The sequence below is a fragment of the Staurois parvus genome, unplaced genomic scaffold (genome assembly GCF_062004578.1).
Source record: "Staurois parvus isolate SC_StPar_1 unplaced genomic scaffold, SC_StPar_1.0 ptg000230l, whole genome shotgun sequence".
Classification (NCBI taxonomy): Eukaryota; Metazoa; Chordata; class Amphibia; order Anura; family Ranidae; genus Staurois; species Staurois parvus.
Window position 1 is genome coordinate 2914485 of NW_028318026.1, and position 21688 is coordinate 2936172.

The 21688-nt window shown below is 41.9% G+C and overlaps 1 protein-coding gene across 1 annotated transcript in view; it reads right to left on the minus strand.

Annotated features, from left to right (window-relative positions):
* The window catches only part of NECAB1 (N-terminal EF-hand calcium binding protein 1), a 261178-nt gene that overhangs the window by 226778 nt on the left and 12712 nt on the right, over positions 1-21688 (minus strand). The window contains exon 2 of the mRNA XM_089679686.1: positions 15425-15449. Within this exon, the coding sequence (XP_089535812.1) occupies positions 15425-15449 (25 nt within the window). The remainder of the gene's footprint in view (positions 1-15424; positions 15450-21688) is intronic.

Here is a 21688-nt window from a genome sequence, read left to right on the forward strand (position 1 = left end):
ACATTTGTAGAACAGACTGCTGATAGGCTCAGTGACCACAGTTGCAGGCAGGACTTGCAAGCATGCCCCTGTTTACTTACCCAGTTGGCACCATTCAGCAGAAGTGATGGTGGCTGGAACATCAGGGGCGCATAATATACATATGAATGCTGCAGCTATTTACATATGAATGCCACATTACCACCACTATTTATGTATGAATGCTGTTTTTTTCCATGTGAATGCTGACATGGTCTGCACACAGGAGTTATCTCTACATGGCAATAGGGAAGAGCTGGGCAGTATAAGTGACAGCACTTCACACTGAGATATTGGGACACAGCTCGGGACAAAGACTTCAAGGGAGAAGGGAATGTAAACTGGGACCAGGGGCGGACTGACCATTTGGAAACCCTGGCACTGCCCGAGGGCCTGGGGTCAGTAGGGGGCCCCATGAGATGCCCCTGGTACCTTTTTCATAGGCTTTTTTGAGTTTGGGTAAGGACACAGGGGCTCCATGATCCCCTATTGAGGGCCAGGGGTCAGTAGGGGGCCCCATGACATGCCCCTGGTACCTTTTTCATTGGCTTTTTTGAGTTTGGGCAAGGACACAGGGGCCCCATGATCCCCTATTGCCGGGGGCCCCATGAGTTGTCACTCTGCCCCTGACCGGGACAGTTGGCAAGTATGGGGCAACTGCTTTGGGCCCCACAACAATGACTGGGCCCAGGGCAGCTGACCCTTTTTCCCCTCCTTAAAGACGGCCCAGCACTCATCTGCAGTGTGTGATATCAGATCCCCCACCCCCTGCCTTCTGGAGCTCAGAGATGCTATGCAAAAAGTCTCCTTTAGGAGCCCCCCCCCCCCCCCATCACTTTATTGCTAATACAGTTCTATGGCGTCATTTTAAAATGTGCTCCATCTACAAGTGTACAATATATACACAGTGTATACTATACATACAAATAAGCTTCACCAGAGGTAATACAAAGATCTTATCCTTAAAGTGAAACTAAACTCTCTCAATCAACATTACCTATTGAAATCCTTATGCTGCCAACAACAGTAAATAGATAGGAGTTTATATTATATTTGCTTCTTTGAGTCTTCATGGGCATATTTTTTCTTTCATCTGGAGCAGGGTCTTTCACAGCTAAGTACGCCCTCCTGTGTGCATGCCTGAACTAAGGGCAGAGTAATTCCGGCAAATAAATTCTAAATGAATCATCTGCCATTGGCCTAAATTCACACTTTAGTGGTAATATGAGCCATGTTTTTCATGGACACGGCAGCCCATTCATTTAAATAGGCTGCCGTGCCTCCTGAAAATGCAGGGAAAAGGTCCCTGCTTCATTTTTTATAAATGCAGCCCACACAGAAACAGCAAGTGCAGTGCGGTTCCCAGTGTGGGAAACAGCTGCTGCAATTTCCAGTGTGTATGGGTGCCATTAGGATTAACGGCACCCACACGTTTCTCCTAAGTCGCAGTGAGTTTTTTGTGTGGGTGGTTGTGGCTTCGGGAACAGGCGAAGGTCGCGCAGCAGAAATCACCCGAACAGGTGTAAACCTAGCATTAATCAGGTCAGCCACAGCTAGAAATGCTAGGAAGACGTTTTTCAAAGTGATTTCTCAACAAAATAAGGCATGAAGACATGGATGGGTGTTTGCTTTTAATATTAAAAATAAATTTAAATAGGGTTTTATGTTTTTGGTGCTCAGATACAGTTTAGCTCTGTTTTAAGGAAAGGACCACTGAATTACCTTTGGTGACAGTTACTTTAATATTTTGTAATCCTTTCATGGTTGGTCCAGAGGAAATGGAATCATTCAACAGAACATGTTGATCATTATTTTGTGACATGGAATACTCATCAAGCTCAAGTTGTCAAACAAATGTAATCTACCCCTTTGATGCACCTGGTGTTTTTATTTCTTGCTTATAATTGCTTATTATGTATGTGCAGTGCTACCCCCATAGCAGCTGCTGGTGATATGCCCAGGCTCTTTTTCGCAGTAGTTGCCCCGCAGCGAAGCACGCATGCACTTTCTCTCGCTCAGCTTAAGAAACAGTCTAGGGTTGTTGCTTTTAATGTTTTAATAAAGGGTTGAACTTGAATGGGAGTTGGGGAAGGCAGGATATTCCAATAACTTGTTATAGCGAACTTGAGGACACTGAACTTGCTTCTTGAAACTCTAAACTCTTGTAACTCTGAATACTGTGCCTGTGTAGCAGAGAGCGAACAGGTTCTGCAATGCAGTATTGAGGAGGTTGAACCTTCCTCGGTGAACAGTCCAAGCAACAGCCAGGAATGGAATGACTATGCTCTTCAGGACAAAACGTCTTAGCAAACATACGGCTGGCTTTCTAGCACCCAAAACAGGTGATGGCACTCAGTCTCTAGAATCTCTCCTCGCCTGTACTCACAGAACGCCTCTAAATAAATGGTGGCCTCCTACCCATATCCTGCAGGCAATTTCTCCCAGTGGTATCAGATTAGATTCCCCTCAGCCAGCCTTCAGCAGCAGACAGTGGCTCCAGGCCCTCCTGCCTCCCAGCCTGGGCCCGCACTCAACAAGCACAAGACAGAGCATGTAGGAAGGGCCAACGAGCGCTACTGTGTTAACTCCCATGCACTGTGACTCTTTGAGATGGGAAAGAGCACCACCCGCATGGTTCTCTCCTCCTCCCTGCAGCTATGGGCACTATTTCCGGCAAAGCAGAAAGATGTGAAGGCTCCCCGCCCACGTCCTACCACCGGTGATGTCATCTATTGTTAAGGACATGTTGGGCAGCACTGTACCTTTCTGTTTCGCTGGCAATAGTATCCATAGCTGCAGGGAGGAGGAGAGAGCCGTGAAGACTGTCCTCTCTCAGCAGAGTCACATTGCACAGGAGTTGTGTTATGAGGGGGAATTTGAGGAGATTGAGCACAGCCCACATTTGTGTTAGGAGGGGAGGATTTGGGGTGGGGGGTGCTAAGAAAGGAGATTGGGGGAATCTGAGGGGGGTGTGATAAGAGGGGGGATTTGGGGGAGGATTTGAGGGTATGGTGCTAAGAGGGGGGATTTGAGTGAATTGTGCTGGCAGAGGGGATTGGGGAGGGTTGGGGCAGAGATTGTGCAGGAGGCAGGATTTTGGGATGGGATTTGAGGGGATAGTGCTTGGAGAGGGGATTGGGGGGTTGGAGCAAGGTTTGAGCTGGGGTGAAGATTTGGGAATGGGGGGGGTGTTGTACTAGGAGGAGGGATGGGGATTGTGCTAGGGAGGGGAATTTGAGGGGTTTGTGCTTGGATTGGTGGGAGATTTGTGTTAAGAGGGGGGATTTGAGAGGGTTGTGCTAGGAGAGGGGATGGGGGGTTTGGAGCAGAGTTTGTACTAGGGGTGGGGATTTGGGAGCAGGGTGGTTTGTGCTAGGAGAGGAGAATTGGGAGCAGGGTGGTTTGTGCTAGGAGAGGAGATTGGGGACCAGGGTGGTTTGTGCTAGGAGAGGAGATTGGGGAGCAGGGTGGTTTGTGCTAGGAGAGGAGAATTGGGAGCAGGGTGGTTTGTGCTAGGAGAGGAGAATTGGGAGCAGGGTGGTTTGTGCTAGGAGAGGAGATTTGGGAGCAGGGTGGTTTGTGCTAGGAGAGGAGATTTGGGAGCAGGGTGGTTTGTGCTAGGAGAGGAGATTTGGGAGCAGGGTGGTTTGTGCAAGGAGAGGAGATTTGGGAGCAGGGTGGTTTGTGCAAGGAGAGGAGATTTGGGAGCAGGGTGGTTTGTGCAAGGAGAGGAGATTGGGGAGCAGGGTGGTTTGTGCTAGGAGAGGAGATTTGGGAGCAGGGTGGTTTGTGCTAGGAGTGGGGATTTGGGAGCAGGGTGGTTTGTGCTAGGAGAGGAGATTTGGGAGCAGGGTGGTTTGTGCTAGGAGAGGAGATTGGGGAGCAGGGTGGTTTGTGCAAGGAGAGGAGATTGGGGAGCAGGGTGGTTTGTGCTAGGAGAGGAGATTTGGGAGCAGGGTGGTTTGTACTAGGAGCGGAGATTGGGGAGCAGGGTGGTTTGTACTAGGAGAGGAGATTTGGGAGCAGGGTGGTTTGTGCTAGGAGAGGAGATTTGTGAGCAGGGTGGTTTGTGCTAGGAGAGGAGATTTTGTAGGATTTATGTTATGAGAAGGAAGGAGGAGGGGGCTTGTGCTAGGAGGGGGTATTTGGTGGGGCACTTGTGCTTAAAAGGGGGCTAGGAGGAGGGATTTTGGGGGAGAACAGTTATAACCTAAGATCACTGAACATTAAGAAATGCGACATGAGTGAACATGCAAAAAAGTGCATGTTCAGAAACACCTCCTGGTGTGAATGAGCCCTCAGACTGGTGTGCCCCGGGATTGTGCACAGTTCAAAGAGTGCCTTTACTGAAAGAAGGTTGAAAAACACTGCTCTAGAGTGATGACAGATCGAGATTGGCCATCCGCCCTCTCACCAATCCCAAGGATAGCACAGGCTCCTAGGAACATGATTTCTAGCACAGGCTCTTGGCTGTTTGCAGGGATGTGCAGAGTTATCACTTGAAAGCCTGTCAGCACAGCAGGAAGAGATGTCTGTGAGAAGACTGTATAGTCACAGTCCCGATGCATAGACGCTGATGCAATCCTGGTGTGGCGACTGATGTTACTGCAGTGCTGAACTGATGGGCAGAGTCCCGCAGCAGTAGGCCAGCAATCTGCCTCTGGAAGGGAACATTCCCCCTGTGTTCAGCTCTGAATCCCGCACCAAAAGCCAGTGCCTTGTAGAATATATCTGCTCTTCCTTCTGGTTCCCCAGCTCTCTGGTAGTTGTAGCTCAATCAGCACTCAGAAATACAGTATGCATTGGCTATAGGACTACAGGTCCCAAGATCCCCTGCTGTCAGAAGAACTGAATCCACTCTGCTAACTGGAAGTGATGTAGTGGTCTCATTATTGGGGAAACAATTAACCATAGTCTCATCTGTAAATGTCTCTGAATGTCATAATGATATAGCCGGATCCTGGCTCCATGCAGAATTAAAAACCTTGGTGTAATGGAAATTCTTGCGTGCTATAAGTCCCTTACAATGTACTGCGGTAATGCACAATGAACACCAAGATCCATCAGGGTTCACAAGGGGAGGACAGAAAAACCTTTCAGGATAATAAAAACAAGCTAATTGTATGAATTGCATATCAAAGTAATATCGTAGATCTCGGAGTCATCCAGCAGAAGTGCTTCTCTAGCAGCTCATGTTGTCCTTTCAGTTATATGCACATTAATTATAGAAAGTATAAACAGCTAATAAAAAAATAACAGAAGCAATGATCAGCCTTATGTAAACAGCAGAGTGAAATCAGGTGAACTACTGCAGATGCATTGCTGGATTTCAGGAAACGTTTGTTGCAGATTCAAAGCTTTCTCTGTTTTGAAGTATCTGTCACACCTTGTCCTTTGGTGAGTAGGAGGAATTGCCTTCACCATCATCACCTGAGAATCTCAGTGTTGTTCTAGGAAATTAACATCAAGCGCCTGCCTTTAAAGGTGGGAATACACGATTAGAAAATCGACCGATCGGTCATCCGACGACCGAGAGACGTTCGTTCGTTGGTCGAAATCGTGGCCCACATTAACCAATCTAAAAAAATCGTTTGTCGGGCAATACGTAGTGTTGACGTCTTCCGTGCAAGTGGAAGTGATGCAGTGTGACCTTGTAGCCACGCCCTTCCCGCCAGAACGAGCGATATACACAACAATTACCAGCAATGAGTATAATATAGTTTATTACATTATCTATATACATAAATAGTGATACATAAAATATAATATGCAGAATTCTGGGTTCATTATCTCATTAGGCCAATCTACTTTTAACATTTGGATTTTTCGGTCGTATTTACGAAGATTCCTTGGACATAAACATCCAGGTCATCTTCTGTTTCAGGCGTGATAGGGCTTGATAGATTTTTTTTGTATGACCGTCATACCAACGCATAGAAAATCGGTTGTTCATGTGCAAAACGACAAAATTGTTCACCGTTGTTCAACCGGATTTTTCATTTACAATATCGTTATCAGTTAAAACATCCTGCTCATCAACGAAGAGGAAATTGTTCGATCAGTGGTTCTGCAAAATTTTTCGTACGATTTTCTGTGTGTACTGGGCATTAGGTTCCATGCACACTGGGGTGTTTTAATAACGCTGGTAGTGTTAGCTGTGTAAAGTTTTTCTGTTATATTTGCATTAACATTCAGCAACATATAGCTGCCATTTTCGTCGTTTTTCCGCATTTGCGCTTTTTAGCTTTTTCTTTTTACACAAAACATTTTTTTTGCTCAAAAAAAGTCCAAAAACGCAGATTTGTCCTGTTTACCACTTTTTTAATGTTAGAGCGTCTTTACAGCCAAAAAACTCCACTTGAAAGCCCCTCCCTCTTAGATTGCAAGCTCCCAGGAGCATCCCTCGCCGACCCTCTTGTATTGAACTGTATTGTTGCTGTATCGTCTCCCGTTATATTGTAAAGCACTGAGCAAACTGTTGGCGCTATATAAATCCATTGTAATAATAATAATAATAATAGAAACCTGCTAGTTCTGGGTTTTTTTTTCCAACCAAAAAAACGCCCCTGCCAAATAAAGCTGATTAAAGCCTATGTGTGCATGAACATAGGATAGCATGCTGGGGAGTTTATTGGCTGTAGAAAAAAATGCCAAAAGCCAAAAACAGCCGCTATAAAAACGTCCCGTGTACATGAACACTAATAGTAGAAAGTATCTGAGTAAAAATAAAAAAGCCTGTTGCTGGGGATGTCTTTAACGTGACTTTCAGTTATGTGCAGACATCTGGGAAAAGCAGTGAATGGCCCAGTCTGCTATGTTGCAAAAAATGCTTTTCAATTTTATAAAACAGTAATGGACGCAGTTTGAAATGGAAATGTTTAACCAATTGCCCTCCAGAGGATTTACCCCCCCCTCCCTTCCTGACCAGGCCATTTTTTGCGATATGCGGATTTTTTTTCAACAAAGACATGTAGCAGAATACAGTTTGGCCTAAATTTATAACGAAATTTGATTTTTTAATTTTTTTTACTGGATATGTTTTATAGCAAAAAGTTAAATAATTGTTTTTCAAAATCTTTTTTTGTTTATAGGTAAAAAAAAAAAATCGCAGAGGTGATCAAATACTACCGAAAGAAAGCTCTATTTGTGGGAAAAAAGGGCATAAATGTCATTTGGGTGCAGCATTGCATGACCGCGCAATTGTCAGTTAAAGTAACGCAGCGCTGTATTGTAAAAAATGGCCTGGTCAGGAAGGGGGGTAAATCCTCTGGAGGGCAAGGGGTTAAGGTGCACTGCAAGCCTAAGTAAATAGTATTTCCTAAGGCATTGCATTAACACAAAATAAACTGCCTTAGTCTCAGTTCACACTACTGCTACCTGAAAGTTGCGTGAGTTGTAGTGCGACTTTGCCAGGTGACTTGAGTACTACTCTGAAGCAACTCTGAAGCAACTCTCAAGGAATGCCTGAGTAATCTTCCTATAATATCGGATCCAAATCACATCAATATAGATGAGGATCCAAATTGGTGGCGACTTCTAATAAAGTCTATGGGCACAAGTCGGATTGAAGTCACCTTGAAGTAGTACAGGAACATTTTCTAAAGTCGGAGCACCTTCAGTAGTGCTAATTAGGACAGCTCTCATTGACTAACATAGGATTTTATATGTCGTGCGACTTCGGGTCTCACAAGTCGGATCCCAAGTCATGGCAGTGTGAACCGAGCCTTAAAGAGGTATTAAACCCAAAACCAAAAAATGTATTATATTGCAGCTTGGCAATCATTAGATGTGGTGGCTGCATTCGTTTCTTTTTTTTTTTTAGGCTTTTTCCCCTGTTTTCACCCAGTGATCTGGCCAGTATCCCACCTCCTGTATTAGAGTGTCCTCACTTTGGATGAAGGAGCACAAGGGGCATCTTTGGACAGCAGCATTGTCAGTCTGGGGGGAGGGGAGTGTTAGATGTACTAGCAGATTTAGATACATTAACAAATTGAAGCCAAACTCCAGCAGTTACGCATACAGTTATAACAACAGATTTTCAACTTTTATGATAAAGGTTTTGCATGAATAAATAAAAGCTGATCATTCTAAGTACCCCTGTTGGTGGTAAATGGTTTGTCTTAACCCTCTAACTCAAGAGTCAGCAACCCATAGATCGTGATCTATCAGTAGATCGCGGCCAGGTGACTGGTAGATCACGGTGTGGGCTTGCTGACCCGCCATCCCAGAGCATCAAACAGAGTGCAATGCAGAGGGACTACTTGTAAAGTTGGAGCTGTAGTAGGGAGCCAGAGCTGCATAAGCTGATGCCTCCTATGTAGAGCTGGATAATGTTCCATGCGGAGTGATACCAACTGCACTCCACCTTTTATCCCGGCTAGAAGTCTCCAGAGTGGTGCCAGCAGCAGGAAAGAAGAGATCTTTAGGTCAGTGTGAAGCAATACACTGGGCATAATAGTATAGGGCTGCTTTCACACTGATGTGCTGCGGTTTACCCTCACAACTGGTGCAGTGCAATGTACTTGCAGCTATCCTGCAGGTTTGCTGTACTTAGCCATAAACTTCTATTATTATTATTATCAGGGGCGGACTAACAACTCATGGGGCCCCCGGGCAATAGGGGATCATGGGGCCCCCGTGTCCTTGCCCAAACTCAAAAAAAGCCTATGAAAAAGGTACCAGGGGCATCTCATGGGGCCCCCACTGACCCCGGGTCCTCGGGCAGTGCCCGAGTTTCCAAATGGTCAGTCCGCCCCTTATTATTATTATTATTATACAGGATTTATATAGCGCCAACAGTTTGCTCAGCGCTTTACAATATAACGGGAGACAATACAGCAACAATACAGTTCAATACAAGAGGGATAGGCGTTCCCTGCTCCTTGGAGCTTACAATCTAGGAGGGAGGGGATATTATATTCTGCTCCTTTGGTGCACTGAAATTGCACTAAAACTCCTGAATGCATGACTTTTGGTGCGTTTTCAGAAAGTGAACCAAATCTGCAAGTGCAGCAGGCACTGATGCTCCTCTGAAAAGTGATCCAAGTGTGTTTTGCCATATGTTGCCTCCTCACCACCTGTTTTAAAGGCATGATTGTGGAATGCGCGCAATTGCGACACGGTAGTACAGAAATCAGAGGTTTAAATCAGGTGTGAGGAGGCGATACTGAGTCCAGTGATCTTTGAAATCTCCTATGTAGTTCAGGTGGATCTCCACCTCTTTAAGGCTGCCTACCCCTACTCTAACTGCTCTACTGCAGGACAGCTTGTTCTGTTAAAAAACAACAGACTTACTGTGTGGATCACCAGATGAAAAAGAAAACCTAAAAGTTAAAACTAATGCAGCCACCACATCTAATAGATGGTAAGCTGCAAAAATAATAAATGTTTGCTTTTGGATTTAATGCCAATTTAGTGCAATGCATAACTGATTACCTGAAAGGAGACCTAAGTGAGCATCTGCTGTGCATTGTAGTCTGAAATACTCATTACATTACATTTTATTTCATGGAGCACGATACTGCTTCAGACATCTCTGCTGTAAATGCTACTAAAGGAGCAAAAAAGATTGCTTATACTTTGGATTTAATAATTTAAAGTGTAGATTTATAAATCATTTACCAACAATCTAGAAGCACTTTGGGGTGTATTTATAAACAAATTGCTGTATGAATGGAACAAACATTCACATAGCCACAATGATAATTTGCTGTATTTAATATGATTATTTCCTATGATCTCAAGCACCATCTAGTGGCCATAATGTGGTATTTTTCCTAAAATATCTCAATTAGGAAAATACTGTATTGTGGCCACTAGAAGGCTCTTACAATTTTCCTTTACATGTTGATATGGCTGATACATAGTTCTAACTGATGGGAATGTTAATGAAAAGAAAGTGAGGAGGAACATCACAGAGTTGCATTTCAGCAATGTATGAGCAGCCAAATTGTTTTTAAGATGTGGATAATGGGGGGAAGGATTAGAACCCCTGTGAGAGTTTTCCTGCTATCTGGGACAACTTTGGAAAGATTTCCCCATTACTATCCTGATGACAAAAGATTTGGCAAACAAGAAGTGAGGGCAAATCTGCAACAGCAATACAGACAGAAATCAAATGAATTGCATTCTGCAATGGGATGGTTATACAGTTTAGGACTGGATAGATAGATCTATGGCAGCACAGTGGCTAAATGGTTAGCACATCTGCCTGCCAGTACTAGGGTCGTTGGTTCAAATCCCAACCATGGCACCACCTGCCTGGAGATTGCATGTTCTGCCTGCGTGGGTTTCCTCCCACACTCCAAAGACATGCTATTAGTTGAATTGGCTCCTGTCTAAATTGGTCCTAGTATGTGTATGAATGTAAGTTAGGGACTTTACATTGTATGCCCCTTGAGGGTTAGGGACTGATACAAATTTACAATATATATATACATATATATATGTAAAGCACTGCGTAAATTGCCAGCACTATATAAGTACCTGTAATAAATATACAAATCATTCAGCATGCAAAACAGATCCATTAGATCAGGGGTGGACTAACAACTCATGGGGCCCCCGGGCAATAGGGGATCATGGGGCCCCTGTGTCCTTGCCCCAACTCAAAAAAGCCTATGAAAAAGGTACCAGGGGCATCTCATGGGGCCCCCTTCTGACCCCGGGCCCTTGGGCAGTGCCCGAGTTTCCAAATGGTCAGTCCGCCCCTGCATAGATGTATTTGACTTGTTATTTTATTGGTTTACCTGTTCATTTATAATACACACATAGTTATTTCTGATGGTTGCTATTTGCAAAATCATGTGGCCGTGCTCGTTGCCTCTTAACCACCTGATTTAACTACTGCAGCGCAATCGGGTGGCCAGGGGGCGGTAAAACAGCAGCTCAACTCCTGGTTTTACCACCCCCTGGTCCTCATGTGTGAATGAGGCCTTACTCTTATTCCTCCAAGCAAGTTAACATGTCCAATTGAAAGCCTGAATTCTCTATTTATTACTTATCTTACTGCGTCTATCCTACAAGATTCCTTTCTAAAAGATTTTTGGAAAAATATATAATTAATATCGATGTTTTTTTACCATCCCTGTATGAGCTGACACATCACACGTAGTGAGTAGCTTAATGAGTGTGTCATTATTTTGGTCCCCCAATGGAACCATCACAATCTTACGCTGTTAGAATTGGACCACCAGTTCTAGCTCAGTCTTTCACCCATAATACATGTATGTAATGATAATACTAGCACACCATTTATGTGCGATGTGCATGCATCCCTGTAATACTGTTTACACACAGCTTGGTCCTGGAAGTCCACCTATCACTAATGATCACCATCACCAACAGTTATGTTCATCTAGTCTCCACCATATACTGTACAATAATCTATGTATAAAAACTACATACAAGGGATGCACCGATACCATGTTTTCATTGGCGAGTATAAGTACTGATACTTTCGGTCAAGTACTCGCCGATACTTTGTGGTGCAATTTGTGGCAATACAAAATGTATGGATGCAAATTGCAACTCAAAGAATAGCATATGATTTGAACAGGAATGAGATTCTGATCCAATTCGCATGCAGTTTTCCCACTGCTCCTGTGTGAACCCAGGCTTGTCATAGAGTTCATACAGGAGTGGTGCGGAGAACTTCCCTGAACCGATCCCATGCTGAGTGGAGAGTGAGAGAGAAGGGAGTGCGGAGATGTATACCTTGGTGTCAACCATCCGAGGATGGAGGCAGATGCTCCGGATTCTGAGCTGTAGGAGAGGAGAGAAAGCCACAGGGCTTGAAATCTCCACGGCTTTTTCTCCGTGATGGTACTGACCAGTTAAAAGCTGTTTAGCCCATATTGTCATCAATTGCAAGGAGAGGAGAAAATGCCGGGGGACTTCAAATACCAGTGGCTTTCTCTCCTCTTCTACAGCTGAGAATCCGGAGCATCTGCCTCCATCCTCCACCAACACCAATATATACATCCCCACACTCCCTTCTCTCCCACTCTCCACTCAGCATGGGATCGGTTCAGGGAGGTTTCCCGCACTGCTCCTGTATGAACTCTACGACAAGCCTGGGTTCACACAGGAGCAGTGGGGAAAATGCATGCGAATTGGACAGGAGTCTCATTCCTGTTCAAATCGCATGCTATTCTTTATGTCCATACATTTTGCTTTGACACAAATTACATGGCAAAGTATCTGTACTTGGTATCAAGGAGTACTTGACCGAAAGTATCAGTACTTGTATTCGCCTATCATAAAATGGTATCGGTGCATCCCTTGTATGTAGTTTTTATAAATAGATTATTGTAACAGGGAGGTTTCCTGCATTGCTCCTGTGTGAACTCTATGACAAGTCTGGGTTCACACAGGAGCAGTGGGGAATCTGCATGTGATTTGGACAGGAATAGCACATGTACGCTTATCGGCTTGGAGAGAGACAGAACACAGCTCTGACTATGTAAACAAGGCAGAGCTGTGTCCTGTCAGCGGCATTGTGGTGGATTTGTTTCCCTGCAAAGCAGGGAGTAAAATCCAGCACATTACCTAGTAAATAGACATGAAAGTACACACATAAACACTAGTTAGGTACACAGTTAACCCTTTGATCGCCCTAGATGTTTAACCCCTTCCCAGCCAGTGTCATTAGTACAGTGACAGTGTATATTTTTAGCACTGATGACTGTATTAGTGTCAGTGGTTCCCACTAAGTGTCAGTGTCCGCCGCAATATCACAGGCCCGCTATAAGTCACCGATAGCCACCATTACTAGTATTAAAAAAAATTCCAGTTTATACTGTAGATGCTATAACTTTTGCGCAAACCTATCAATATACGCTTTTTGAGATTTTGTTTGCTAGAAATATGTAGCAGAATATATATTGGCCTTTATTTATAATGAAATTTGACTTTTTAATGTTTTTATTGGATGTTTTATAACAGAATGTAAAAAATATTGTTTTATTTTATTTTCAAAATTGTCAGCCTTTTTTTTTTTTGCTTATAGCACAAAAAATAAAAAAAACCAGTGGTGAACAAATACCACCAAATGAAAGCTCTATTTGTGGGAAAAAAAATGATATACTTTTCATTTATGTACAGAGTTGCATGACCGCGCAATTGTCAATCAAAGTAACTCAGCTCCGTATAGCAAAAAATGGCCTGGTCAGGAAGGGGGGTAAATTTTCCGGAGGTCAAATATGTTGGTTAACGTGACAACATTGCTATGACCATCTCCTTACCTAAATAACTTTCATTGTTTTTAAGAACATATACATTTTTTCATGGCTTTTTCTTTTATTTGATACAAAAAAAAACTTGATTTAAATTTTTTTTTTTAATTATTAGTTACTTATGTGATCACCAGGGTTGGCTGTAAGGGCTTTCACACAGGACAGGTAAAAACAGGTCACCCACCCGAATTCTAATTACCTTAGGGGACAGAGTTTAACTTGCCCATTGAGATCAATAGGGTTGCTTTGCTACTGCGAGTCAAACGCCTGGCTCACAGTTGTGGCACGGTCGCGCAATGTCAAATTGCATTTTGGCAATTAAAAGCAAAAAGTTAAAAATAAAATAACAGGCATCTGGAGATAGTAGTAGCAACTCCTGAACGCCTGACAGCCACTGCTATACCATGGATCATTTTCCAGAGGGCAGAAAGCTTGCTGCCTGTCTGAAAGAACCCTACTAGTGATCACATGATCAAGAATAAAGCTTATCATTAGTGTAGATAAGCTCTTAAAACAACATTTTAAGCAATCACAACTGGTTTCAGATTTTGTTCTCATTTCCTATCTGGTAAAATCTCAGTAACTGTGACAGTATGTAAGGGGAAATCTTTCTAATGTAGCCCCGACCTCAGTAAGAACCTGGCAGGCATTCTAACCCTTCCCCACTCTACCCTACACCAAAAAAAAAATTAGCTTGATATTAAATAATAGTACAGCGTAGACATACAGTAGCATATATAAATGGAAAAATACCTTTATGTCCAGATTATTGCAGTGTATTGCAAAATTGTATGAGTTGAAAATCCAGCAACAAACCATGTGCATTTTCAAAACCCAAAAGCTACAATTTGGTTGGGTTCCTGAATTAATCTTTTAACTGTTGGCCAGTGAATTGCCATTGTGGCCTGACTAACAGCAATCATAGATGAAGCTGAGCCTAAACATTTTAAGTTGCCCAACAGCAACCAATTAGAACAGTTTTTCTTCTAGAGCAGGGGTCTCCAAACTTTCTAAACATAGGACCAGTTTACTGTCCATCAGACTTTGGGGGGGCCGGACTGTGGTCATTGGCTGTAGAAATTGTCCCGGCATTAGTGGGAGTAAACAATGCATCTTTGGTATTAGGGGGAGGAATAGCGTCCCTTCATTGGTGTACGTGGGAGGAATAGTGCCCAATTGTTGGTGTCAGCGGGAGTAGTAGTGCACAGTTGTGTCAGTGGGAGGAATAGTGTCCCGTCATTGGTGTCAGTTTGAGGAATAGTGTCCAATTGTTGGTGTCATTGGGGGGAAATATTGCCCCATCGTTGGTGTCGGTGGCAGGAATAGTGCCCCATCGTTGGTGTCGGTGGCAGGAATAGTGCCCCATCACTGGTGTCAGTTTGAGGAATAGTGTTCTATTGTTGGTGTCATTGGGGGGAAATAGTGCCCCATCGTTGGTGTTGGTGGCAGGAATAGTGCCCCATTGTTGGTGTCAGTGGGAGAAATAGTGTCCTATTGTTGGCGTCAGTGGGAGTGAAATAGTGCTCCATTGTTGGTGTTGGTGGCAGGAATAGTGCCCCATCAATGATGTCAGTTGAAGGAATAGTGCCCCATCATTGGTGTCAGTGGGAGGAATAGTGTCCTATTGTTGGCGTCAGTGGGAGTGAAATAGTGCTCCATTGTTGGTGTTGGTGGCAGGAATAGTGCCCCATCAATTATGTCAGTTGAAGGAATAGTGCCCCATCGTTGGTGTCAGTGGGAGGAATAGTGCCGTATTGTGGACGTCAGTAGCAGTAAATATGACCCATTGTTGCTGGGAAGGAATAGTGCCTTGTATCAGTGGGAGGAAAAGTGCCCCGAGGGCTGGATAAAGGCAAGCAAAGTGCCACATCTGTCCCCCGGGCCACAGTTTGGAGACCACTGTCCTAGAGCAACCCCAAAAAAATGAAACACCTAATTACAGTGGGCAACACCTTCGGGTCTCCTATTCATACAAGTGAGCACAGTGTATCCAAAGAATATCTGATTCTGTGAAATGAGTTCAGTTTAGCCATTCTTTAAATGATTGGCGATATATCTTTCTCTCCAATTACCATTACTTCTCCAAGCCGCAGGCTAACTACAAAAGCCATAAATATATCATGACTTTTCTACAGATAGTCGTTTCATATTTAATGCTGTCATGTTCTTACCATTTTTGTCTGCTCGTCTCAGGATCTGAAAATAAAAGAAAAAAAAAGAAATTACTATCTTTGGTACTGACAGATTTATTCATTCCAATTACATTTCATTTGACATCTTCTTTTAACAATCCTGAGCAGGCTGATAAAGTACAGCTTCTAAATTACCCACGAGGTATTTCTGACTCATTATATTTTATGGTAAGCATTTTTATAGTTTATGGTAAGCAGTAAATAAATCTATATATATATATATGCAGTATCTCAAACAAGTGAATAACTCAACACACAGCCATTCATGTCTAAACCGCTGGCAACAAAAGTGAGTACACCCCTAAGTGAAAATGTCCAAATTGGGCCCAAAGTGTCAATATTTTGTGTGGCCACCATTATTTTCCAGCACTGCCTTAACCCTCTTGGGCATGGAGTTTACCAGGTTGCCACTGGAGTCCTCTTCCACTCCTTCAGTGCAGTGATCGTGCTGCATAGAGACTGGCAGTCCAGCAGTAAATAAAGTTGTGTGCAGTGAAAATTCTGTGATCAGAGGAGATTTCCCTCAATTCTGCACTTTATTCCATGCATTTCTTTATCTTCTTGTGGAAGAAGAGGTAGAAGGAAGCTGCTGGAGCTTCCAGGGCGCCCCTGCCTCTCTTCACTGCACCCTCCGTGTCCGGCCCTGGGAGGAGCTCAGTGGCTAGGCAAAGTGTCCGGGGGTGGAGGCAGGAGAGGGCTGCTAGCTTTGGAAGGGGGGGCACAACTGAAATCTGAGAAGGGCATAGACCATCCCAGCACCCCCCTAGATCAGACAAAAAAAAAAACTAGCAATAGCACACAAATAATTTATAAAAATAACACACTGTACATGCAAAGATCTCTGAATGAAAAACTAATATCTAAATACAAAAAAAAAGCAGCACAATTAGCAAAATTGACAGTTTCCCTCTAGACAAAACTGACAGGACTTCACAGACAGTAAAATGAGTAATTTTACAGCAAAGCCAATTGTGTTAAAATCACTCTACCTATACCTGTCAGCTACAAATGATCATTAATAAATAAAGATGTGATACCAAACAACCACAAATAATAGCGCAACCCTACACCAATTAATATTAAATAAATAAATGAATACTTAGAAGATAGATATAAAAATCAATATAACTTAATATTAATATATCCACCACCAAATATGTGCACATAAATGAATCAATACTAAATCATATATAGGAAGTCTACATATAGTCCATTCAGAAAAGTCCATATGTTAATGATCCTCAATCAATGAAGTAATGAGATCCTCCTTCACCAACGTGACATTCAGTGCTCAGAACAACCCATCAAAATGCACACTCACCATGTGCTGGTGATAAACCAGCGTATCTGTAAATATCCAGCAATCCACCACTAAGCTCAGGTTTTAGAGAAATCCTCACATATCCAATTAGTACATGCGAATAAAGAAAATACTCGCCATAGTGCAATATCATCCAGCAATTTATTAAGATAACAAAACCCCCCATAAAACCGCACTCACAATGAGTAAAACAATGTATAACATTGGTTAGTAATAGAGCCTCAGGCTCTGTCTCCGGCGTCTCACCCGCCTGCCTGCAACCAAGATGGCGATGGTGCAATCACGTGGCCTGGACACGTGAGCTAGTGTGCGCAATGACATCGCCGATAAAGCCACCCCTAACGCGTTTCGTCAGATGACTTCTTCTGAGGGAGTGGTCAACAGTGCATGGAGAGCGCTCTTAAAGACCCAACTCCTGCCTGATTGGCCCAAGCACTACAACACCTGAAGCGGTGTACTATCACTAATATGCACGATCCGATGTACCGGACTACCTCATTGCAACAGCACCATCTTGTGTGAAAATAGTATAACAACGGTAATATCAATACATATCAATGCAATAGCAATCAGCACAATCATAGTTAGATATTCGGTACCATATTGAGACAGATTTAAAATATATTAATCTCCATCCATAAAATAAAAATTAATATATATTAATATAAAAATAAAATTTATATAAACAAACATATATAACCAAAAAAAAAATATTAATTCAAACAAAATAAAATAAAAAATAAAATTTAAATACAAAATTAATTAAAAAAAGAAATAAACTTATGCATCACTAATAAAACAATTGAAATCCAGTTCAACATTTAATCCCTTAGGAGACAAAGCTTCAGTCAAATAAATCCATTTAGTTTCACATTTAGAAAGCTCCCTCACTCTGTTAGAACCCCTCCAAGCTTTAGGGATAGATTCAATGGCCCAAAATTTTAAATTAGTAGGATCACAATTATGATGTTTTTTAAAGTGTAAAGACACACTATGATACTTGTAGCCCTTATTAATATTCTTCAGATGTTCCAATATCCTGACCTTAAGCTGTCTCTTGGTCCTTCCAATATATATTAAACCACAAGGGCATTCCAAACCATATACCACATAAGTGGACTCACAGGTTACGAAAGAGGAAATCTCAAATTCCCTATGATTAGAATTCGAGATAAAACTCTTCAATCCCTTGAATTTGAGATTGACCAAACTACATGCAGTACACTTTTTGCAAGAAAAAAAGCCTTTTCTATCTTTAAACTTTTTTTTAGAGCCTTAGGAGGGTCCAGAATCTTCTGGACTATTTATCACCAATAGTAGGAGCCTTCCTATAAATAAATACAGGTTTTTCCGGGATAACATTCCCTATTACTTTATCAAGCCTCAAAATGTGCCAAAGTTTATAAAAAATAGCCTCAACCGCTTTAAATTGTATATGATAATCAGAAATAAATCCCCACTGATGTCTATCATTTGAGATCTGTTTAGGTTTCTCATCCAACAACTGGTCTCTAGGTATTAATTGAACCTGATCCACTATATCCTTTAGTTTATCTAATTTATAACCCTTATCCACAAACCTACCGACCAGAATATCTGCTTGAGCCCGAAAGGCTTCATCCTGACTACAATTCCTCCTCTCTCATTATTTGACCCTTGGGTATAATCTTCAACCATTGGGGATGATGTCCACTGATAATTGGCAGACAACTATTCCTATCGGTAGGCTTGGAATAGGTCTTAGTAAGTAGTGTATCATTAACCCTAAAGATGGTGAGATCCAAGAAATGTACTGATTCAATACTATACTGATAATCCAACTTAATGTTATTGGGATTATTATTCAGGCTTTCAAGAAAGCTTAATAGTCCTCCTTCATTGCCAGCCCAAATCATGAACATGTCATCAATAAATCTCTTGTATAGCAACCTCTGTTCACGCCAATGGTTGAACACAAACCTATCTTCCCATTCTGACATGAACAGGTTTGCTATACTGGGTGCAAAGCGGGCTCCCATTGCTACACCCCTCTTCTGGGAATATAGAAACTGTGATCGTACCAAAAGTAATTGTGGGATAAGCAGAATTCAAGAGTATCTCTCAAAAATTTCTTTTGATTATACGGTAAGTCATCCCTTCTACTCAAGGCCCAATTAAGGGCTAACAAAGCATCATCATGTTGTATAATAGTGTACAAAGATGACACGTCCGCCGTAACTATTTTCGGATGACCAGTAATTTGAATTTCAGCAAGAAACTTCAATAGATGCTTCGTATCTCGTAAATAAGCCTTAGTAGATGACACACTTGCTTGCAAAAAAAATCCAAATATTGACCCAGTCTCGCAGATACTGAGCCAATACCATTCACAATAGGCCGAGATGGCGGATTCTCCTTATTTTTGTGAATTTTTGGTAGAGTATAAATACCAGGAATTCTACTCACGCTAGGTATTAAATATTGTTTTTCTTTCTTAGACAACACTCTTGTCCTATATCCCCAATTGACTAGAGTCTTCAATTCTTCCCTATATCTCATAGTGGGATCTTTCTTCATCCTCTCATAGGTATTAGTATCTGACAACATCTCTACAATCTGGTTATGATAAAAAGATTTATCCATTACCACCACACCCCCACCCTTATCAGCTGGGCGTATGATAATATCTTTACGTTCCTCCAATGCTTTTATACCATCCTGTACATATCTTGGATTCACATTCCTTTTGGGTACTACAGCTTCTAAATATCTTAGAACCAAACTCTTAAATACTTCCAAATGTTGATTGGATGAAGTGTTTGGATTAAAGAGAGATTTGTTTCTTAGACCACTATTAATACCTTCACATCTTGGTTCATAACTAATTTTATTGGTTAGATTCAATCCCAAAAAAAAACTTTTTAATGTTGAGCTTCCTCATATATCTATGCATATCTATATATACATCAAATTTATTGATGGGTCGTTTAATGGCACACTTTAAACCTGTATTAAGAATATTAATCTCTTTATGGGACAATTGAACTCCACTTAAATTATAAATACAATTTATTCTGTCTAACTTCTTCTTTTTCTGGCATTGTGATCCTGCTCTACATCCCCTTCTTCTCTTCTTACTCCTAAAAATATTTGCTCCTGTGGGAGAATCTCCCCCTTGAGTATTAGTAATGTGGTGGATGAAAGTGAGACTGAGGGTTTACATAAGGGCGATTTCCCCAACCCCTTCCTCTCCCTCTTCCTCTCCTCCAGTTCCCAAAAAAGGCCTAGGTGGGTAATAGGGCGGATCCCTATAATCATACAGTGGTTCGTACTGATTATTAGTTGGAACCCCATAAGAAAATCTGGGAGATCTGTTTCCAATAGTTGATGCATTTTCTTTCACAGCATGAACATTATTTTTATTTACAACCTTCTTTTTATTATTAATATTATCCACTTTGGCCTTCTCCACATTTAATGTTTTCTTAGGCATAGGTGTGCAGGGTGGTGGAGCCTCCTCAGATCTCACTGTAGAGTTCAAAGAGGCTGTACTCCCAGCTTCACCTACGTTTTGCCACAAGTAGACAGTATTTGTTTTAAAATCTCCATTATCCCTTTTAAATTTCTTTATTTTCTTTGAGTATCTGTATCCACTTTTTCTAAACATTTTTTAATCTGAATGTTAAATTTCTCACTTATATATATGGATATATATATGGATATGGATATATTAATATTAAGTTATATTGATTTTTATATCTATCTTCTAAGTATTCATTTATTTATTTAATATTAATTGGTGTAGGGTTGCGCTATTATTTGTGGTTGTTTGGTATCACATCTTTATTTATTTTCACAGTGTATTATTATTAATAGCAGCACCTGTTGTGTATATTTATAATCCAAGTACATTTGGTGCGATGATGTTGGTTTAAAAGTGTCCTGTGGTATATGCATATTGACACTGCTGGTGACCAACCTATTTGGAATTACAAATGATCATTACTAGCTCTCCTTCCCTGCACCGATATAAGAGGTATGATAAGAGTGCTGATCACCACTGTCTATGCTGCTTACCGCCTCCCTACATTGACATAAATTTTCTTGACTGGTGACCATGCAAATCTATTTAGGATGAAACTGAATGCAACATTAGCCAAAGTAGGCCTGTGCCTATAGGCAAATTGGACAAACACCAGAACATTTAACCAGCTGAATATCATGTATAAAAGTAGTAACAATACTGCTGTTATACGTGTCAGTTTACCATTGGCAATGGATGTTAACAAAGCCAGGGGGCGCAGGCATCGCTGAGTCCTTAACAATCAGTTATGTTACCATGCCCAGGAACCCCGAGCATGTAAGCATTGGAGCTGGAGATAGTTGGTATAGGTGTTACCCTAGAATTCATACCAGGCTCTTCAGGTCTGCTATGAACTTCAAAGGGGACCCCAGGTAAAAAAAAAATAAAAATTAAATGACACCCCTCCCCAAACTCTATACTAGACCTTTAAGATCTGGTATGGATTTTGAGGGGGAACCCTTTAAGATCTGAGCATGCAAGCTGGCAGGCCAGCAAAGAGGAACCATACCAGACCACATGCCCTAAATATGGGGGTGCGGGGTCCCTATACCTTGGCTCCAAAGGGTCTGGTATAGAATCTGGAGGGACCTCACACTGTTTGTTTTTTTGTTTTTTTATACATGGGGTTCCCCTTAAAATTTATACCAAACCTGAAAGGCCTGACTAGGGGAGGGGAGAGGGGATAAAGCTGTTTTTATTTTTTATTTTTTTTTGTGGCCATCATCATCAGGTTATCATTTAGGATGAGGGTTATGTAAAGATGAAGGAAACTCTTGTCTGCTCTTTTTTACAAACAGAAGTAAGCAACTGGAAACTGCCACTTTGCCAATTTAAACACTTTTTTTGGTAAATGTCAGTT